Source organism: Schistocerca serialis, chromosome 1, assembly GCF_023864345.2.
Source record: "Schistocerca serialis cubense isolate TAMUIC-IGC-003099 chromosome 1, iqSchSeri2.2, whole genome shotgun sequence".
In the NCBI taxonomy this organism is placed as follows: Eukaryota; Metazoa; Arthropoda; class Insecta; order Orthoptera; family Acrididae; genus Schistocerca; species Schistocerca serialis.
The window spans coordinates 1041004067-1041027068 of NC_064638.1; the positions used below are offsets into that span (position 1 = coordinate 1041004067).

Below are 23002 nucleotides of genomic sequence, written 5' to 3' on the forward strand. Positions count from 1 at the left end.
AGAACTGTTCTACTTTCAGGGTTTCTTCGTGGCGCTACTGTATTGCTTCATGAATGCAGAAGTGAGGACAGAGTTAAACAAGACCTGGTCTTGGTGGCCACGGAGAAGGAACAAGAGTACCAGCGACGGTATGGCCAATGGCACACTAGGCAGTAGCCGCTTCTTCTCCACTAGTCAGCACAGGCCATCCTGCTACTCGAGTACCTCTTGTACTTCCCTCAGCTTGGCCGTCAACTCTAGCTGGGCGACCAGTCGCGGACGGGAGCGTGTCCGTGGGCTGAGCCACGCGGGCCAACACGGCTCGGTGCATGGCTTCCTAGCAGAGTCCGCCAGCCCTTGTTTCGAACACGTGGCAGTCAGCTATCACCCCAGTGTACGTTCCGCTTGACCTGTGTACAAATTCTGCACGGTTTATCTAGTAGTGGCTAGAAATTTTGTAAATATTTAGTAGTTGCTACCTATCTGAGAATCGTAGGAAAAGTGTATTATAGCAATTTCTCAGAGCGAGATGTATTGTTAAATTACATTAAGCACGTGGATGCCCTTGTCCTGCTCCCACCCCCACCCTCTACACACGCACACACACACACACACACACACACACACACACATACACACACACGCAAGAACAAGCATTCGCACACTCAGTGGGCTACTAAATTAGGCACACAAGTCTAACAGGTAGTACCACGACTTACACACATATGGCCGCAGCAGCGCAGGGGACACTGAAAGATACGGAAGAGGGCTGGGGGGGGGGGGGGGGGGATTGCAGCAAATTTTAATCAGAAGTGCTCCAGATGTGCTCACTACCATTGAAGTCAGGTTGTTGTTCTTGTGGTCGTCAGTCCAAAGACTGGCTTGGTGCAGCAGTCCATCGTACTCTATCCTATGCAAGCTTCTTCATCTCCGAGTAATTACTGCAAACCACATCCTTCTGAATCTGCTTACTGTATTCATCTTTTCGTCTCCCTCTACAATTATCACCACACACTCTTCAGTCCAGTACTAAATTGGTGATCTCATGATGGCTCAGAATCTGTCCTACCAACAGTATCCTTCTTCTGCTCACATTGTAGCACAAATTTCTCTTCTCCCCAATCATTTTTAGTACCTCCTCATTAGTTATGTGATCTACCAATCTAATCTACAACATTCTTCTGCAGAATGACATTTCAAAAGCTTCTATTCTCTTCTTGTGTAAACTGTTTATCGTCCATGTTTCACTTCCATACATGGCTACATTCCATACAAATACTTTCAGTAAGGACTTCCTGACACTTAAATCTATACTCGATGTTAACATATTTCTCTTCTTCACAAACGCTTTTCTTGCCATTGCCAGTCTACGTTTTATATCCTCCTTACTGTGACCATCATCAGCTGTTTTGCTTCCCAAATAGCAACACTCATCTACAACTTTGTGTCTCATTTCCTAATCTAAGTCCCTCAGCATCAACTCACTTAATTCGACTACATTCCATTATCCTTTTTCTGCTTTTGTTGGCGTTCTTCTTATATCCTCTATTCAAGACACTGTCCATTCCGTTCAAGCGATTTTTCAAGTCCTTTGCTGTTGTTGTCAGAATTACAGTCATCGGAAAACCTCAAAGATTTCTTTCCTTCTACCTGGGCTTAAATTTTACTCCAAATTTTTCATTGGTTTCCTTACAACTCCCTCATTATACAGATTGAATGACGTGGGGATAGGCTACATCACTGTCTCACTCCCTTCTCAGCCAATGCTACCCTTTCATGCCCTTCGACTCTTATGACTGCCATCTGGTTTCCGTACAAATTTTGAATAGCCTTTCGCTCCCTGTATTTTACCCCTACCACCTTTAGGATCGAAAGAAAGTATTCCAGTCAACATGGTCAAAAGCTTCCTCTAAGTCTACAAATGACATAAGCGTAGGTTTGCCCCTTCTAACCTATCTTCTAAGATAAGTTGTATGGACAGTATTGCTTCGTATGTTCCTACATTTCTCCGGAATCCGAACTGGCCTACCCAAGGTCGGCTGCTACCAGTTTTCCAATCGTCTGTAAAGGATTCGTGTTAGTATTCTGCAACAATGACTTATTAAACTGGTAATTCGGTACTTTTCACATCTGTCAGCACCTGCTTCCTTTAGAATTTGTATTATCATGTTCTTCTTAACGTCCGAAGATATTTGGCCTTTTCATAAAGCTTGCTCACCAGATGTAGGAGTTTAGTCATGGCTGGCTATCGCAAGGCAATCAGGTGCTCTAACGCAATATTGTCTACTCCCGGAGCTTGTTTCGACTTCTGTCTTTGTGCTTTGTCAAATTCTTCGCGCAGTATCGTATCTCCTTTCTCATCTTCATCTATGTCCTCTTCAGTTTTCATAATATTGCCCTCAAGTTCATGTCCCTTGTATAGATCCTTTATATATCCTTCCACCTTTCTGTTTTCCCTTCTTTCCTAAGGACTGGTTTTCCATCTGAGCTCTTGATATCCATGCAGGTGATTTTTTTTTTCCCAAGGTCTCTTTAATTTTCCTACAGGCAGCATCAACGTTACCCCTAGAGGTATATGCTTCTACATCCTTACATTTTTGCTATAGCCATTCCTGCTTAGCACTTTGCACTTCCTGTCAATTTCTTTTTTTTTTAGACCTGCTTCATTTATTGCATTTTTATATTTTCTCCTTTGATTAGATAAAACTAATATGTCTTGTGTTATTCAAGGATCTCTGCTAGCCCTCGTCTTTTTAGCTACTTGCGCCTCTGCTGCCTTCATTATTTCATCTCTGGAAGCTACTTATTGATCTTCTACTTTATTTCTTTTTCCTGTTGTTGTCAATTGTTCCCTACCGCTCCTTCTGAAACTCTCTACAGCTTCTGGTTCTTTCAGTTTATTCAGGTCCCATCTCCTTAAAATCCTGGCTTTTTGCAGTTTCTTGAGTTCTAATCTGCAGTTCATAAGCAACAAATTGAGGTCAGTGTCCACATCTGCCCCTGGAAATATCTCACAATTTAAAACTTAGTTCCGAAATCTGTCTTACCATAAAACAATCAATCTGAAACCTTCCGGAGTCTCCAGGTCTCTCCTACTTATACAGTCCTCTTTCATGAGTCTTAAACCAAGTGTAACCTAGGATTAAATTATGCTCTATGGAAATTTCTACCAGGTGGTTTCCTCTTTCATTCGTTTTTGCCAGTCCATATGCACCTACTACTTTCCCTTCTCTACCTTCTTTACCTACTACAGAATTCCAGTCCCCCATGACTATTACATTATAGTCCATCTGAGTAATTTCTTTTATCTCATCATATATTTCCTCAATCTTCTCCTCATCCACGGGCCTAGATGGCATATTAACTTGTACCGGTGTGGTGGGTGTGGGCTTCGTGTTTATCTTGGCTACAATAATGCGATCACTACTCTACTTACGTGTTTACTCTGCTACTCACTATTCTGTTCATAATAGCTTACCCGCGTTTCAATTTTTATTCACTATTAAACCAACTCCTGCATTACCGCTATTCGATTATGTATTTATAAACCTGTATTCATCTGACCAGAACTGCTGTTCGTCCTGCGACCGAAATTCACTAATTCCCACTATTACAATGTCCATTACCCTTTTTAAAATTTTTAACCTACCTGCCAGATTAAAGAATTTGACCTTTCACGCTCCAATCCGTAGAACGTGAATTTTATTTCTCCTGATAACGATGTACTCATGAGTAGTCCCCATCCGAAGATCCGAATGAGGGACTATTTTACCTCCGGAATATTTTCCCCAGGAGGCTGCCATCATCATTTAACCATGCAGCAGAGCTACATGCCCTCGGCAAAAATTACGGCTGTAGTTTCTCCTTGCTTTCAGCCATTCGCAGTACCAGCACAGCAAGGCTGTTTTGGTTGATGTTACAACGTCAGATCAGTCAATCAACCAGACTGTTGCCCCTCCAGCTACTGAAAAGGCTGCTGCCCCTCTTCAGGAACCATATGTTTGTCTGACCTCTCAACAGATACCCCTCCATTGTGTTTGCACTTATGGTAGGCTGTCTGTATCGCCGAGGCCATGTGTTGACCATACATCTTCGATAGCGACAGTCTGAATAGAATGAATGAAACTATTGCTAATACATACAGATCTTGCAAATTGTGCACGAAGACATTACTATGTAATAGCCTCCTTATGTCATTTACCAATGTAGCTGTGTCTGTATTAGGTATAACATTTGATAAAACTGCCAAATCAGCCCCTTTTATTTTAAATTTGACTTAACACTTCACCAGAGAGTATGGTGAAACATAGTCAAGTAACATAAAATAAAACTTTGTATGCGTTACGTGCGTGGCGTTGGCCAGGAACACGAAACGTAGTTGTTTAAATAATACAACAAATTTGTTTCTTTCCATGAATTAGCACATGATCCATTACCACAGGTGTAACGTGTGGAATGGCGTTTGTTTGCAGGAATAGCTGTATACATCCACAAAGAACAGATTGTATTATTCGAATTGTATTAAGTTTTATGACCAATACTTAGTAAAAACCCACAAATCTCGTTACTAAGATCTAAAAACGCAAAATATAAGAAACAGTATATGCTTTTGGAAAACTAGAGAAGTATATAGATTCATTTTAGCTTTATTTTATCTGCAGCTTCCATCACTTGACAGAATATATCTTTGAAATAATTCAGTGAATTATAGTGCTGAGTAGCTTAAAGTGTATATTTGTTTTTTTCTTGCCTTCATTTCTCTGAAAACGAGAATTGACTAATCTGTGACTGTGTCGCTCTGGGTTGGATATTTCTGGTCCACTTTTGATTTAAAATGAAAATGATGCAGAACATTTACTTCCCCAACTCATTCTGTCTTACAAACAGTATAATTTAAATCTTTCAAACAATTTGTACGCCTAATTATGAAAACGTGCCTACATATTCGACGTACCAACCAAAACAACATTGGTAACATATTTTACTTTATTAGATCAACAGTATACAGTACAATAGAATATTTTCTTTTAATATTCACATTTGTGGCTAATACAAAATACGTAAATAACATAATATTCTGTGAAAATTTACGTGGTTACATAGTTTTTCACTGCATTACATCCCAGAAATATGCTGTCATCTGTGGACTACAATGGTACTTAGTTCTTTTCTTTTACACGGTAATTTTCAATTGCTCTCGCAGTTAGTGCCTCCAAAACTAGATAAATCAGTAAAAAGTTGCTTGATACTTTCAAAAAAAAAAAAAAAAAAAGAAAAAAAAAACCTTCACTGCTGCCAGTCTAACTAACTATATAAGCAACGACCGGATGTCGTTTAAGCAAAATCAAACTGAATAAACTGACAACAATTTATTTATTTTGGGTTTTTTTTCCTTCATTTCGAAACTGAGTGTTACTGTGAAAATATTAAAAACATCTCGCATTGAAGTCCGCGCTGTGTTTCGAGCTAGAGTAAAGCATCGCCAGTCTTGGAGCTTTTGAAGTTTTGCATTCTTTTAAATACAGCACGCTTTTTCATTGCTTGCACAACAGTGTTCTGACCTATTTTATGATCTATACAGGTCAGAACACTGTTGTGCAAGCAACGAAAAAGCGTGCTGTATTTAAAAGAATGCAAAACTTCAAAAGCTCCAAGACTGGCGATGCTTTACTCTAGCTCGAAACATAGCACGGACTTCAATGCGAGATGCCTTTAATATTTTCACAGTAACGCTCAGTTTCGAAATGAAGCAAAAAAACCCAAAAGATTCTGGTCGTACATAAAATACAGCAGCGTCAAGACAGTTAGAATCGTCACTGCGCAATAGCGTTGGTAATGTGACCGGTGATAGTGCTACCAAAGCAGAATTACTAAATACGACTATCCAAAATTTCTTCACCAAAATAGAGAAAGTAAACATTACAGAATTCGAACAAGAACAACTGCAAACATGATTAACTTAGAAGCAGATGCACTCAGTGTAGCGAAGAACCTTGAATTACTTAATAAAGGCAAGGCTGTCGACCCAGATTGTACACCTGTTTGATTCCTTTCAGAGTATGCTGACACAGTAGATTCATACGTAGCAATCAGGTACAACCGCCTGCTCGACGAAAGATCCGTAGCAAAAGACTGGAAAGTTGCACATATCGCACTCATACTCAAGAAAGAATGTAGGGGTAATCCGCTGAATTACAAATTATTGCTAACGACGATGCACAATAGGATTACCTCCAACAAAACGATTTATTGACAAATAGCCAGCACTGACTCAGAACATATCGTTCTTGTGGAACACAATTGGCTCTTTGTTCACACGAAGTAATGAGTGCTATTAACGGGGTATCTCAAATTTATTTCATACTTTTAGAGTTTGAGGCTTGTGACACCGTTCCCCAGAAGTGACTTCTAATCAAACTGCGTCCTACGGAGTATCGTCTCAATTGTGCGACTGGAGCTTTTATTTCCTACCAGAAAGCTCACAGTTCGTACTAAAAAGACGGAAAGTCATCCAGTAAAAGAGAAATGATATCTGGCGTTTCCCAAGGATGTGTTTTAGGCCCTTTGCTGTTTATGATCTCTAAAAACCGTTTAGGAGGGAATCTGAGCAGCCGCTTTAGACTGTTTGCAGATGATGCTTTCATTTAGCCTCTCGTAAAGTGATCAAATGATCAAACCGAATTGCATAATGAATTATAGAAGATAGCTGTTTGGTGAGAAAATGTAATTTGCGGGTACACGATAAATCCAACGAACCTAAAGGCTGTTAATTCAACCAAAGACTTAAAAATTTTAGTTACGAGTAACTGACAAAATGGCTCTGAGCACTATGGGACTTAACATCTGAGGTCATCAGTCCCCTAGAACTTAGAACTACTTAAACCTAACTAACCTAAAGACATCACACACATCCATGCCCGAGGCAGGATTCGAACCTGCGACCGTAGCAGAGTAACTGAAACTTGAACGATCACATAGATAACGCTACGAAGAGAGCTAACGAAAGACTGCAATTCCTTAGCAGAAATTTTACGTGCAACAGGTCTTCTAAAGTGACTGCCTACACTACGCTTGTCAGTCCTCTTTTGGAGTACTTCTGCGCGCTATGACATCCTTACCAAACAGGATCAACGGAGTACGTCGAGAAGGTTCAGTGAAGAGCAGTACGTTTTGTACTATCGAGAAATAGGGAGTGAGTGTCACGGACATGATACAGGATTTAGGATGGACATAATTATAAACTGACGATTTACTTTACGGTAGTATCCTCTGACTAAATTTCATTCACCAACTTTCTTCTCAAATGCGAAAACATTTTGTTGACGTCGACCTATATAGGGAGAAACGACCATCATAATAAAATAAGGAAAGTCCGGGCTCGCACGGAATTTTAAGTGTTCGTTTACCCACTAGCTTCTCGAGAGTGGAACGGTATAGAAATAGTTTGAAAGTGGTTCGATGAACCCTCTGCCAGGCGCTTAAGTGTGAATAGCAGAGTAAGTGTAACTCGGCTGAGCTAGGTTACGTAGTGTTCAAGGAAACAAACTTTACACATGTGAGAGTCGAGTCTCGTCATATTCATTGACGTGCGCCCCCGGTAGCTGAGTGGTCAGCGCGAGAGAATGTCAGTCCTAAGGGCCCGGGTCGGGGATTTTCTCCGCTCAGGGACTGGGTGTTGTGTTGCCCTAATCATCATCATTTCATCCCCATCGACGCACAAGTCGCCGAAGTGGCGCCAAATCGAAAGACTTGCACCCGGCAAACGGCCTACACGACATTTATTATTTTATATTCATTGACCACCATCAACTTCTTCAATTTCCACCCCCTGGTTGGGTCTACTCGGGACATTGAATACGCCATGCTTTCCTGTCCCACCACGTTGCTCTCTCCAGTCTGTCGCCGTCTTGTCCTCTCTTCTTCCCACGTTCATTCTCTCCTGCCTCCTAGTGTAATTTCATGAGGATTTACTGATACCTCGCCAACTGATATTCTTTTAATACATACTTGGATCCGGATTTGTCTTTTCTATGGTGTCTTGCATGTGCGACTCTTCCCCTGTTTCTCTCACCGTCTCATTACTTACCTTACCCATTCTACGCTGCTCAACAAAAGTTTGGAATACTGTCGTAAAATGTTGTATACCGTACTACAGGTTTCAATGATCCATGCATTTCAAGCATTATCCAGGTAGAGCCTACATACTGGACACTGTTCACTATTGAGATGCTTTGTGGCGCAACGGCACACGGCGAGCAGACCAGTATCAACAACAGCTTGATTCAGTTTGTGTTCAGCACTGCAATAACATGCCACGTAGAGGCATACAACACTTTGATAGAATCAGGATAGTAGTTTTACTTTCAACAGATCATACACAGCAAGGTGTCGCCGATCGGTTAGTCGTCACTCAGAGTGGTGTGTCTAAGGTGTGGAGAAAGTACAGAGAGAGAGGAAATGTGAACGATGGACCTCGCAAATGTCGTCCTCGTATGACAACACCAAAGTATGACCGTTTCCTCCTACTGTCGTATCGTAGGTGCCCAGCGCCAACTGCTACAATTATGGGAAATGGCCTACCCCGACCAACAGGGATTCGTATCTTCAGACCAAACAAACCATTAAAGTGGTCTTCATCCAGAAGGCCAATGAGAAATTTTGCACTTAACAAACGGAACCGACGCAATCTAAGGACCTGGGCTGTTGCACATCCAACACTGGACCATTTTAGAATGGAGTAATGTCATATTTGCTGACGAGACCAGGATTGGTTTGCGACCAGACACTAGATGTGTTAGGGTTTGGAGAAGCGCTAGAGGAGACCAGAAACGCCGATATGTGCAGGTAGTCCATCCATTTCCAGGAGGAAGTGTAATGTTCTGGGCGGCAATAATAATAAGAAGGCGGACCCCTCTAACTCCTATCTACGGCATTTGACTGGTCCCCGATACCTCCAAGAGGTCCTACAGATGGTTGTAAGGCCCTAAAGACGTCAGTCGGTGACAATGCAAGATCGCACAGTGCTCTAACAGTGTCTCGGTATCTTCGAAAATACAACGTCAACCGAATGATTTAACCAGAAAAGCTCCCAGGCTTGAACTTGAACGCCCTTGAACATGCATGGGACCTGCTGAATGTGGCCACTGCACAGCGTCCGAATCCACCTGACAGTCTTCAGGACCTCACTGAAGCTGCCATTGAGGAGTGGGACCTCATACCCAAAATAAACATGTTGGTCTCATCCAGAGCATGTCATGCAGAGTGGAAGAACTCATCCGTGTACGGGAAGGACACTCACTACTGAAGAGTGATAATCATCATCATGAGACAAACAGTTTCACTGTTTCTGTTTTTAAGATGTTCACTTAGAAGAAAACCTGCATTGTTTTGTAATAACTTTTTTAACTAATCAAAATCCTACATGTTGTCAGGTGAAATTATGTTTATTTTGTTAAGAAGGTATTGTACAAACCTCAATGGATGTACTATAAGAGGTCATTGTACTAAACACTATGATATTGAATACTTTTGTAGGGGTGTATAGTTGGCCCTATTCTGATTCCTTTAAATTTCGTCTCACTTACTAATATCCTGCTCACCTTCCTTATGTTTCCGATACATATGTCTTGTAGTATAAAAGGTCCAATGTAACTCTTACTTGCATTTGGTCGTACGTCCTTGCTCCAGCACTCTTCGGGAATCCATGTGCTTGCCTTCCCCTTTCACTAATATCTGTATCATACCTCAAACTACTACCAGTACGCTGCATCCGTTGCTCCTCTCATCTTATTCATAAGATAAAAGTCAACGAAATAAAGTCAAAACAACATTGTTCTTTCATTCACTATTCCGTCCGCCCGAGCGGAGTGAAACATTCGTTAGTTCACTAGACTCGCATTCGGGAGGACGTCGGTTGAAACCCCGGTTCGTCCATACAGAGGTATGTTTCCGTGATTTCCCTAAATTGCTCCAGGCAAATGCTGGAATGGTTCCTTTGAAAAGGCACGGCCGATTTCGTTCCCCATCCTTGACAGAATCCGAGCTTGTGCTTCGTCCCTAACGATCTCGATGCCGACGGGACGTTAAACCCAATCTTCCTTCTTTCTTCTTCCTATCGTCCGGAACTATATGTTGTTAGCATAGACAAGTCATCTGCCACTTTCTGGACAACATAAGGAAACACAAAAATGAGAGTGAATATTACTGCTCGCTCTCTGTGTGCAGACGTCTACCACAACAAGACTTTATTCTTGTTTTAAGCGGCCATTAACGATGTTCTTGCGCCCATGATAACCTCTGTACCCTCTGAGATGAGGTGAGTACAGGCACAGGTTTTCTAGATGTTATGATTAGTCAACGGTTGTCGATGACCATTTGAATTCTAGAGTGATACACCGGTAACTGACTGCTTGGTTGCTCATAGGAACTTCTTTGTAGTGACTTTCTCTGAATCAGTTTAACCACGTGCAGCCTTGACAGCGTGCCGCATCAGTAGCCAATGTCAGCACGATGTTAGGAATGGTGCGTCATGCGTCTTGCAGCCACACTCTAGCTGCACTGAAATGCGAGTATTGCCTATGCCGCACTCACCTGTTGGTCAGACAGCCAGTACAGCGTTTGACGACGCCCGTATCACGTTACGCTCCGAATATCATTCACTTTGGAGTCAGCAGTGATCTGTCTTCAAGACTGTCACTACTTCTGATACAATTATTACTCAGTAACACACACTAAACACACTAACACACACACACACACACACACACACACACACACACAAGCACACGCACGCACAGTGAATATAATCTACAGTATATACTCCTAGTAGTTTAATCCTAGAAGCATTTGCCAACTGTAATCTCTATTTTCCATAATTACCGTTTAACTGTAGTTATCTAATCCACAACATTAGAAGTAACTGTGAAAGTGGGTTAATGATATGTAGCAACACAAAAAGTTGGTGGAACTTCTAGTGAAACATTCAGGACACCTATATCTCTAATAAGATTATTGATTACAGTGTCTCAATGGAGGATAATGTTTCAGTTACCTCACAGAAAACTATTAGAGAACAATTAGACTTCGATGCATATGGTATCACAACGGCGTATAGAATATTTGCTAAATACTATTTCTCCGTGACGTAAGGTGTCTGAAAGCCAACCTTGGCGCTAGTAATCTTGATTAAAAACAGTCTCTGCACAGTGATGAAACTGACTGAATCGTCTTGAAGGAGCACGTTTCAACAACTTTCTTAACGCTTTCGTGACCGGTGTACTGTCCCACAGACTAATTTATTTCCCTCAGTTTACAAGAATATGAAAATCTCACATTTATTTCAATTGCTTGGAGCCAACAGACTCATTTTTGCACTTAAATGCTAGACATGTCGCTGAATTGTTTCAGTTGTGCATTTTGTGCCATGTGTTTTGGTGGTTTTCTGTAATATCTTTCCTGTTGGCAACAGATAATGTCAGTAAATGTACTTATTGTCTTTTTTACACTGTTTGCTTGGAATAAACAGATCAGTGGACATATTTATAGATAAAACTCTTTTAAAATTCGTGTAGTGGTTTTGCCTTATGGCCAGTTTGTGTAGACAGCTTCACTTGTGCCTCCTGTTCATATTTTTGCCTAAATTTTTACATTTATTTATTTTAATCGGTGCTGTAATCTTATTTTATTTCACTTGATTTGATATGAACGGAAAACTCTATAAATTAAGTTGGTTTTTTGTGACGAATGCCTTTCGTTTTCTCTTTATGTTTCACCCAGTTGAAGGCTGCCTTGCAAAAGCATGGTGAAAATAGAGTTGGTAACATTTTTGTCCATTATTACACTTCCATATGAGCGAACTGCTTGCTATTACAATGTCCAAAAGGAAATAAGGAAAACGATGCCTCCACTAGAGTGACCTACTGCCAATAGTATATCTTTCTCTCCGCTGGTCGAACGAGTCTGCAGCTCTCATTGCTGCTGTGTACTACAGGTGCAGGACGGGATATAGCTGAAATTGTATCAACACTATTTTTTCTTATGACAAATATTTCAGGTGGTGAACGGTCGTCAAAACTGTAACCCACCTATTACCTAGTCTTTTCTTTGAGTAGTGGGAGGTCCTATTGCTTACCTTCAGAAGAATATTTCAACCTACTGCGTTTGTGGTTGCCCAAGAGGGGAAACGATATTATATGGTTGACGTTGAATCCTGTTATTGCATCTCTATTCTGTCCGCTGTCCTCCCATTCTGAGACGGGGTCATCCTTGATGATTTGGGTGTAACGGCGAGACCCATGCCGAACTTAGATGGGAACTGCTGTCTAGGTTAATCAGATAATCACACATCCAATACAAGTTCAGTGTTGTAGTACCTGTCGATACGAAACCACGTCTTTCTCCGTTCGAAATCGAGTCACTATTATTGGCTTAGAAATGAAATCAATAGGATGTACTAGCAAGCTGAAGGGAAATGGCTGCAAGAAAACTGTGAAGCTATCGAAAAATTAATTGACGTTGGAAGACGTACAAGAGGGTTAAAGAAACAAATAATTTAAACACATTGTACACGGGACTCCACAGAAAAGAGAGTGGGTGGTTCCGAAAGAATACGCTGAGGACCGCTACGGAAAAGTCGACGTGTCGATGAAGATACAGGTACGAATCTGTAGGATTATGGGACTATTAGAGTTTGACAGAAACTAGACTGTGAAGCTATGTGACCAAAAACATTGGCTGCAGCATCGTACCAACTCTTCACTGATTGTTGGGAGACGGTCAGACAAACCTGTTCACTGATTTCGTGTCATGTGAATTAGACAGACATCTTCCGGAAAATCAGGCCCTCCTCATAAGGTACGCAATCTAACCACCTAATCTTCAGAATTATTCTGTCACAGTACATTTCAAAAACTTCTATTCTCTTCTTGTCTAAATGTTTCATGTTTCACTTTGTATATTCCATACAAACATTTTTAGAAAATATTTCCTTACACTTAAACCTACTTTTTATGTTAACAAATTCCTCTTCCTCAAAAACGCTTTTCTTGCATTGCTAATCTACATTTTATATCATCTCTACTTCGGCCATTATCAATTATTTTGCTATCCAAATTGAAAAACTCAGCTACTATTTTAAGTGTCTCCTTTCCTAATGAAATTCCCTCAGCATCACCTGATTTAATTCCAGTACAGTCCGTTATCCCTGTTTCGGTTTTATTGACTTCCATCGTATATCCTCCTTCCAAGATACTGTCCATTCCGTTTAACTACTCTTCCAAGTTCTTTCGGGTCCGAACAACAGGGGACTGACGTATTAGAACATGCATTGATACTATAAAACAGTGCATTGATAATGGCTAGGCAGTTGTTGAAATCTAGATTTACCGAATAAAACCTGCAATAAAAAGACGATTTATAGCTGTGCTATATCATTTGAAATTTGTGGTAGTACGAGGGGCGTTCAATAAGTAATGTAACACTTTTTTCTGCAAGTACGCTGCCTTTATTCAGGGTTCCAATAGCCCATATTATTCCCCACTCTATTGGATACAAAACCAGTTTTTCAACACGAAATGAAATGTCGTGTGGCTAGGGCTTCCCGTTGGGTAGACCGTTCGCCTTGTGCAAGTCTTTAGAGTTGACGCCACTTCGGTGACTTGTGTCGATGAAGATGAGATGATGCTGATTAGGACAACACAACACCCAGTCCCAGACCGGAGTAAATCTCCAACCCAGCCGGGAATCGAACCTGGACCCCTTGGCATGACATTCTGTCGCCGTCACGTGGACCACTGAACTACCGGGGCGGACAGTTTTTCAACATAATCCCCGTTCAATGCGACGATCCTACACCACCTTAGTGGTACCATTCTGCTGGTCGACGTGGAGCCAACGTTTTTTCCTACATAAATTCCTTTCCCACCATCCATTTTCTGTTACCTTCGGCTGCATCCTCCATTGGGACAAACGGATGGAACTTGGAAGGTGCGAGAGCCGGGCTGTAGGGTGGATGAGGAAGAACACTCCAATGAAGTTTTATGAGCTCCACCGGTTGCGCTGAGTTGTGAGAGGCCTTGTGCTGTCATGGAGACGGATTTGTTTGTTTGCATTTTTGTGGTGACGAACACGCTGAAGTCGTATCTTCAATTTCCTGAGGATAGCACAATACAGTTCACAGTTGACCGTTGCACCATGCGAGAGGACATCAAACAGAATAACCCATTCAAAGTCCCAGAAGACATCCATTGAGGGTGCGGCTTTGAACTTTTTCTACTTAGGAAATGCGGTGCGACGCCACTCCATGAATAGCCGTTTCGAAATGATGAGTCCGTGTTTCATAGCCTGTGACGATGTTTCACCAAAGATTGTCACCATCAGCCTTCACTGTTCTTTAAGTTCTTCTGTTAGGCAGTGAGGAATCAAACGGGCACAGGTCTTTGTGTATGCCATCTGGTGGACGATCGTGTCAGCACTACCAACAGAGACGTCCAGCAGCGAGTGGTTTCAAGGTGATCCATCGATCAGCCCGAATGAGACTGTCCATACATTCCAACTTTGAGAATCCCATCTGGTGGACGATCGTGTCAGCACTACCAACAGAGACGTCCAGCAGCGAGTGGTTTCAAGGTGATCCATCGATCAGCCCGAATGAGACTGTCCATACATTCCAACTTTGAGAATCCCATCTGGTGGACGATCGTGTCAGCACTACCAACAGAGACGTCCAGCAGCGGGTGGTTTCAAGGTGATCCATCGATCAGCCCGAATTAGACTGTCCACACATTCCAACGTCGCAAGAGTCACAGCTGTATGCTGCCAGCACGGGCAGGGGGCAGACAGGTTTGTGCGACCTTGTTGCGATACAACTGACGCCTTGCTCAACGACTCACCGTGATTTTTCTTCATTGCCAGATCTTAGTAGATGTTTTGCAAGCACCTGCGAATATCTGCGAGACTCTGGTTTTCTGCCAAAAGAAACTCAATGATAGCTTTCTGCTTGGAACGCCCCTCCGTCACAGGTGGCATTTTGAATACTACGTATAGCACCCCCATCATGGAAATTTCATGAAATTATAGGGACTTAAGCGGGAAGACAGACAGTGTCATCTGTCGAGTGGTGATTTTTGTCTCATTTCAAATTATTGTCGACTGTGTTGACTACCCAATGAAGTGTGTAACACGTATCTTGTGAGTGGTACATTTCAGGCCGGAGTTGGACCTGTTATGTTTTGATGCTGTTTAACGCACAACATGGAGAGAGAAGCGACTGAAAGAGCTGAAAGCAAATAAGTCCAGACGGAATCCAGATTCAACTCTCCGACAATGACCGCTTACTTGGCTTAAAATTATCGCGAATCACTGGTCCAGCACAAAGTGCCAAGCGAATGGAGAAAAGTGAAGTTGTCACCTGTGTATAGGGAAGCTAAAAGAACAGATCTGCATAATTACAGACCAATATTCTTAACATTGATTGGCTGTAGAATTCTTGAACAAATTCTGAGTTCGAATATATTTCCTTTAGACAGAAAAGATTCTGTCTACAAATAAGCACGGATTTAGAAATAATGTCTCGTGTGAAGCTCAGCTTACCCTTCTCTCACATGATAGCTTAAAAACCCTGGATGGAGGGTAACATGCAGATTCCATGTTCCTAGACTCCTGGAAAGCCTTTGACAAGGTGATCCACTGCAGACTGTAGACAAAGATCCGAGTATAAGAATTAGCTTCCCAGATACGTGAGTGGCTCGAAGGATTTTTAAGTAACAGAATATATTACATAGACCTCATTGTGCTCATCAGAAACAAGGGTGTCGTCAGGACTGCCTCTGGGAATAGGATTGCTCTTGTTCTGTATATAAGCAAACAATCTGGTGGACATGGTGAAGAGCAATTTATTGCCATTTGCTCAATTCGCTGTGGTGTACTGGAAGGTATCGTCGAGAGACCGTAAGAGGATACAAGGTAACTCAGACAGAAATTCTAGTTGGTGTGATGAATGGCACCTCTCTCTGAACGTAGGAAAATGTCAGTTAATGGAGATGAGTAGGGAAAACTAGCCTGTAACGTTGGAATACATCAGTAGTGTGCTGCTTGACATAATCACATCGATGAAATATCTATGCGTGAAGTTAATGAGCACGATAGGTTGGTAATAGGGAAGGCTAATGCTCGCCTTCGATTTGTTGGGAGGCTTTTGGGAAAATGTAGCTCATATGCAAGAGAGACGAAGCATAGAACGCTAGAGCGACCATTTCCTGAGTACTGCTCGAGTATCTGGGATGACCACCAGGTTGGATTAAAGGAAGACATCGAAGCAGTTCACAGGCATGCTGCTAGATTTTTTACCGATGGGTGTTATCGACTATTGCAGAGATGCTTCGTGATCTCAAATGGGAATACCCCGAGGGAAGACGATGTCCTCTCCGCGAGGCATTGCTTTGGAAAATTAGAGAAACTGTAGAACTATTCACGGTCAACAATGTTTCGCGAAAGGACCATGAACATAGTATTAGAGAAATTAGGGTTCTTACGGATACTCTATACACAGCCGTTTTTCCCTCTCTCTGTTTGCGAGTGGAACAGAAACGGGTACCCTCCACCACGCAGTGTATGTGTCCAGATGTACATGTAAATGACTTGGGCCCACTTGTTCAGGATGTCGTGAACGTTAACCAGATTCTTTATTTCAGCACTTTCTGTGATCTACGTGATGAGGATGCTGTAGACCCTCCCAAGTCCTTGTTTCACCACCACACAATGATACGCTACAAACGTGCATTCTCAAAAATTTCTTCGCAGATTAAGGCCGATGTTTGATACTAGTAGACTTCCCTTAGCCAGGAATGCCCTTTTTACCTGTTCTTGTCTGCTCTTTACGTCCTGTTTGCCCTGTCAAAGATGGCTTATTAGGCTGCCTAAGTAGCAGAATTGCTTAACTTCGTCTACTCTGCAGTCCCCAATTCTGACGTAAATTTCTCGCTGTTCTCATTTGTGTTATTTCTCACTACTTTCGTCTTTCTTCGATTAACTCTTAAACCTCTTTCTGTACTCATTAGGCTGTTGATTCCATTCAGCTCCTGTAATCCTTCATTTTCACTGAGGATAGCAATGTCATCAGCGAATCTTATCATTGATATCTTTCATCCTGATTTTATTTCCGTCTTCAACGTTTCTTTTATATCTGTCATTGCTTCGTCAGTGTACAGATTGGACAGTGACGACGAGTGACTACATCCCTGTCTTACACTCTCTTTAATGTGAGCACTTAGTTCTTCGTCATCCAATCTTATTATACCCCCTTGGTTCTTGTATATACAGTACATCACACATTTTTCCTTGTAGCAGAATTTCGAACATTTTGTACCAATTTTACATAGTCGAAAGCTTTTTCCAGATCGGCTAATCCTACGAACGTGTTCTGATCGTCTTACTTAGACGTACTAAATAGGAGATCGTCTGGTTTCATATGAACGAAACAAAAATCTAAGTAACACTTAGGGTATTATAAGAAAACATGGCACACGGTGGAGAACATTAAGTACCCAGGTGTCCCATCATCGTAATAAGCGAATCTGAAAGGAAGCATCACATCAGTTTAGGCAGGGACTTTCGCTTGCCTGAAAGAAGTGTAGCGCTTCTGCAATTTTGAACTAGTATCACAGAAGACTGTTAGGATAAGTTTACACAACCTGTGTGTGACATTCGCTGTGAAACGTTTGTAATTTCTCCATCGGAAATCTTACATGTGTCAAAATGCAAATTTAAGAGGTTATGGCTTGTACCGAGGTAAATACGCACGTTTCCTCATTATGTTCACCATTACCTTCCGCCATGTAGGGTACACTGTCTTGCAGCGTACATTATGTTACATGACATTATTTGTCTACTATTCACCTTCCCCATAGCTCATGTCCCTCTAGAATTTTCCCTCGTTTATTGCAGCAGTTAACGAGTGTTTTACGTAATAAGAAGAACAATAGTTATAGTCGGATTGAAATTACTTGATAGTTGACACTTCACGCGTTCGAATCAGTTTCTTCCAATTAGACCAACTCAAAGTCACGTACAAACCGTTCACCGTTGCCAAACTGGTACGACGCTTGGTCACCTCAGTTCCAATTCCTTGTTCGGCATTTTTGTTAAAGTGTTTAGACCCCGAATCATGGGTCTCTCACTTTCGTTTAGCTTTTCCTCACACATGATAACCACACCAAAGACAACACGCACACGCTCATACACACAACTACACTCACCCAATCCCACACCCACCCATACGCGTGCGCGCGCACACACACTCTCTCACTCACACACACACACACACACACACACACACACACACACACGCACAGAAGGAGGAATGCTAATGGAATATACACGTTTCGTACACAGCACTAACGCACCATTACTAGATTCTTCTGCACAAGAAGCCATTTAGCGTGACATGTACAGAGACTGGCTTACGTTAAATAAAGTTCCGCACGATATCGCTTGAGGCGAATTCTTGAAGGCTGCAATTCATCCTTGCAATTGGGTCACGAAAATCATAAATAAAACTATTTAATCCAACGTCGTGGCATAGTGGAATGGTTTGCGTGTGAACGTGACGTGTAGAAGGTCGTAGGCTCCAATCTCGTCAACTTTAGCGATGTTTAAAATTTCTAAATCTAATCAAAGGAATTTGGTTCGTATGTTTATTCACTTAATTATCGTAATTGTAACTTTTTATTTCTAATTATCTGCCGCGTTATTTTCATCATTGTATTCTCTCCTCGTCTGGAACCAAGTGTCAACAAGGACTGCTCATCGATACAGAACGCGGCAGCTCGTGTGGCCTGTGTTAGAATAACTTCAGATAAACAATGACAGCGGGAAATTGTAGTGTGCTTTTAGCGATGAAACTGAACTTTTTCAGTCTTGTGTTTGCTCGTGGAAGTTAACTTTAATCGCCGTGAACAAAGAAATCTTAATTTTATTTTTGCCACAGATTGTTGGCCGCCGTTTCCTTGGATACATTGCGTATTATGAGATTGTGGTTAGCTGAAGCCATGAGGGTTACAAAACGCGTCATCTGCGGCAGTTCCGTCTTTGGTCACTTAAAACCAGCTATCGACACACCACCTTGTATTTCCTACATACCACACGGCGGCCCCTTCCAACATTGCCCCTCGCTACACATTAACGGCATTTGTGAAGTGACCCGACCTGTATGTAAGTTACCTATAACAGAGCGGTATCCGAAAGCCGATGTGACAACATTGTAGCGACAAATATAAAGGAATTTTAATCAGACTATAGTAACTAACAATTAGTTATAGAGCATCACACCCATTTGAAATTGCAGATGTGGAGAATAGTCTATGAAACGTCTCTGATGCACTTGTCGGTTAAAATACTTTCATTCATTAAAGATTATTCATGAATAAAAATTTTGGTGTTGTGCAGGATGTTTCAGAACGACGTTTTAAAAATTTGCCGTCAGCTTCCTACGTCACAACAAGGAAAAATATTCAGTAAACGTGGGCTCTAAAACGCATATATTAATAGGTATGAGCACTTGTTCATTCTCGATACTACGAAACGTATCTCTTGTCCTGCAGGCTCTTTGCTTCCCATATTTTGAGAGGAATTGGTATGGGCCAGAACAGAGCAAAAATGTCCAGTAAACATCTCTAAAGTACCACGTGGTTATAATTAAACTTTCCCTATTCAACACATTATAACACGGAAATTAATTACCGTACGAGTACCAAACATGGTAGCATTAATGTCCAGAATATGGGGCGCATGATTTCCATGCGTCACAGCGCCACCGTCCAGTTACAAATAGGGACAACAGGTGCCGTATTCAGTCATCGTGATTCGTAGTCTCACATACTTGACCAGTCGCAATGCTCTTGTTGTCGTGTCAACATGAGCTTGGACAAAGGGAGCAGGGCATTATTGGTGAAGCACTATTATCAAAGTAACAGTAATGCTGCAGCTGCACTTCGAGAATAGGATTGCGGAAGCGTCATCTTTCTCCACCTGCTGTGCGGGACACGATGAAGAAGTTAGAATCAACTGGAGAAGTGGGCGTCTCTCCGGGAAGAGGCCGACGACCGGTTGCACCACAGGTGGTTGATGAAATCGCTGTCGTTATGGCAGACAACGCTGCGCGCCATTCCCGATCGTCAGGCAGTGCGCGCACGGGTCCCACGACAGTTGAACGTGCTGTGGTCCACTGTACGGAAGATGCTTCGATCCATTCTCAAATGGTATCCGTACAAGATCCATATCGTACAGCACGTTATACCACAGGACGCACAACGACATGTTGACTTCGCTCTCCACTTTCTCGCAAGGATTGAAATTGACGAGTGGTGTCCCTGGACCATCCCAAGGAGAGATGAAGCTCATTTTTCTCTGAAAGGTGATGGGAACACACAGAACTGCCAAGTGTGGGGATCTGCACCTCCAGTCACTGTGCATGAAGTTCCTTTCCTCTGTATGGTGAACGTGTCAACGTACGGTGTGGCTTTTTCTTTTTGAACACGTTGGCGATCAAGGAGCAAAGACGTGCAGTGTTACTGGCCAGCGTTACAGCAACACACTTCGCCCTCCCAACAGGGTAGAGATGCTTTGAGCTCAAAATTTTTCATGCGAGGTGGAGTCCCACAGCACATCGCTCGTGAAGTTCACCTGCTTCTCCGAAACCCGTTTCGAAACGATCGAATTATCAGCCGATCGTTTTCAGGTGCTTGGCCGGCATGTTCATCTGATCTTACTCCCTGTGATATCTGGTTGTGGACACCTCAAGGACAAGGTTTACCAGGAGGACATTCACACATGTTCTGATCTGAATCGCAGCATATCAAGAAAGGTAGCCAGCATGCATATGGCCAGGCTTCGTTCTGCTGTGCAGAATGCAGTCATGCACTTTCAAACTTTTTTGGACACTGATGGGCGCCATGTTGAGCCCCTCTTGTAGTAGTAATGGTGTGATGCAGCGTAGCAGCATATTAAAAGTGTTTCAGTTAAATTTATTCTGCGTTGTTTCTCTTTCACATGTCCTTGACATTAATGCTAGCAAGTTTGGTAGTCTTACGGTAATTAGTTTCCATGTTATAACTGTTAAATAGGTAAAGTTTAATTATATCCACTCGGTATTATGCACATGTTCAGTAGAAGAGGTGTGTTTGACAGTATCGAGGATGAACAAGTGCTGAGAACTCTTAAGGTATGCATTTTATAGTCCATGTTTACTGAACATTTTTACCTTGTTTTGATATAAGGAACCTGTCATCAAATTTTTAAAACGTCATTTTGAAACATCCCATTTTACTGTTCATGATTTTTTCAAATGTCTCACCACCTATAATTCACATAGATATTTTTAGACACAGACTGAATAAATGGTAATAATTGTTTTACTTAATTTTCAGTTGTCGGATGCAAAATCCCACTCGTGTCAAGACCACCGCCAGTTGAAGTCAGACTTCAGTGTAGCAGATGCTGCAATTGAAATGAAGACCATGAACTAAATAACGATACAGCGAAGGAAAGAAGTGTACTTGCATAAACCCTTTTGGAAGACAACACGTGAAAAATCTTACTTCGAGATTATTGTTCATCCAATGACAAAACAAGACTGATTCGCCGTCTTTGGTCAATGTGATATTAGTTCCTCTGAAAATTATTATTTTTTAATCAAGTAGGTTCTGTAGAATGATTTAAAGGTTTTTATAAGTGTTATAAATGCTGTTGATTTGAAAACGATAAGTACAAAACGTAAATTCGTGCTTAAGATTGCCTAAACGGGCTTAATCATGTAAGAATATGTGAATTGTGTCACTGATAGCATGTAATGTTTTACATGCCCGAACAGTACATTTCCATGATGATAAATTTTCCCCATCAAACTAAGTAAGAGATTAACTTTAATCTAAGTGTTCCTCATGATTTTATGAAGTTCTAGACGTCACAATCATTATGAATGAGTCGCTTTTGTTTGTGAGTATAAAAGAAGTCGGTTTAGTGATTAAGGCAGAATTATGTGTGAAACGCATTAAATGCAAAATTTTTAACAGTAGCATAGTGAACGGGAAATGTCAGCCAAATTGTAACTCTTTTCCTGTGCAGGAGTTCAGTGGATCGCCTATTTATCCTCAGAATCGTCATGAGATTACTATAGTTTATACTCTATGAGTAATAATTTGTCTTGGCTGCTGAACAGATTTTGTGCTTATAAAGGGTAACTCAACATGTCTCCTTTTAGATAATGGATTTCCCCATCTGTCTGCAAAATAAGAAGGCCTGAAACGAAACCAAACAATATCAAAAAAACATTCCAGTAATTTTCTGAGTAAGAGAGTAGTATCACTTTATTTCCATATTATAAAATTACCAAGAAATAATAGCACGTGCAGCATCTTGTAAGCAGGTTACTTTGCATACACTTCGTTGTTGCAAATTTTCATATGAACTGACGTAATGCTCCTGTGAAGTTCCCGACCTTTGTAGTTTACATAGTTTGAAATTACTGAAACAAAACTGTGAAATCTCTTTGTCGTCTACCCCGTAATGTAATTGACTCTCACACAGCTGTATCTGGATATATGGAAGGACATTAGATCCAAATAATATGTTATTTGTGTCAGTGGATCACCAATTCGTTTTGTGCGTTCGAAAGACTTGTTGTCATCGAAACGCCTTATTTTGCTACTTAAGATAATACTGAAAAATACAAGGGGGTAGGAACCTTGTAACCACCATTGCAGCACGCATAATGTACTCTGTTAAATGTTCAAAATGTTTTTATGTTAATAAAATGTTTGTATATATATTAATAAATTTGTTGTTTTTAACGAATGTAAGTTCTGCAGTTTTGTTTCTCCAGAGATACATTTTTTGTGAAATTACTTTTCAGGGAAATATTTTTCTGTTTTCTCTTGATTTTAAACACTTATTGCTTAGCGTCGAAACTAATCTTTGCTAAAATGTGACTCCACAGCATGGTTAAATTATACGAAGGAGATAATTTTCGTTT

At 41.4% G+C, this 23002-nt stretch overlaps 1 protein-coding gene across 6 annotated transcripts in view; it reads left to right on the top strand.

Moving 5' to 3' along the window:
* LOC126414581 (parathyroid hormone/parathyroid hormone-related peptide receptor-like) overlaps positions 1–22829 on the top strand; it is a 776049-nt gene extending 753220 nt beyond the window's left edge. For 5 of the 6 annotated variants that reach the window (XM_050083357.1, XM_050083361.1, XM_050083362.1 and 2 more), the window contains 2 exons: positions 20–373; positions 21399–22829. In XM_050083357.1, the coding sequence (XP_049939314.1) occupies positions 20–373; positions 21399–21497 (453 nt within the window). In that variant the 3' untranslated portion in view covers positions 21498–22829. The remainder of the gene's footprint in view (positions 1–19; positions 374–21398) is intronic. The other variant, XM_050083363.1, reaches the window with a different exon arrangement.
* Positions 22830–23002: the final 173 nt, after the last annotated feature.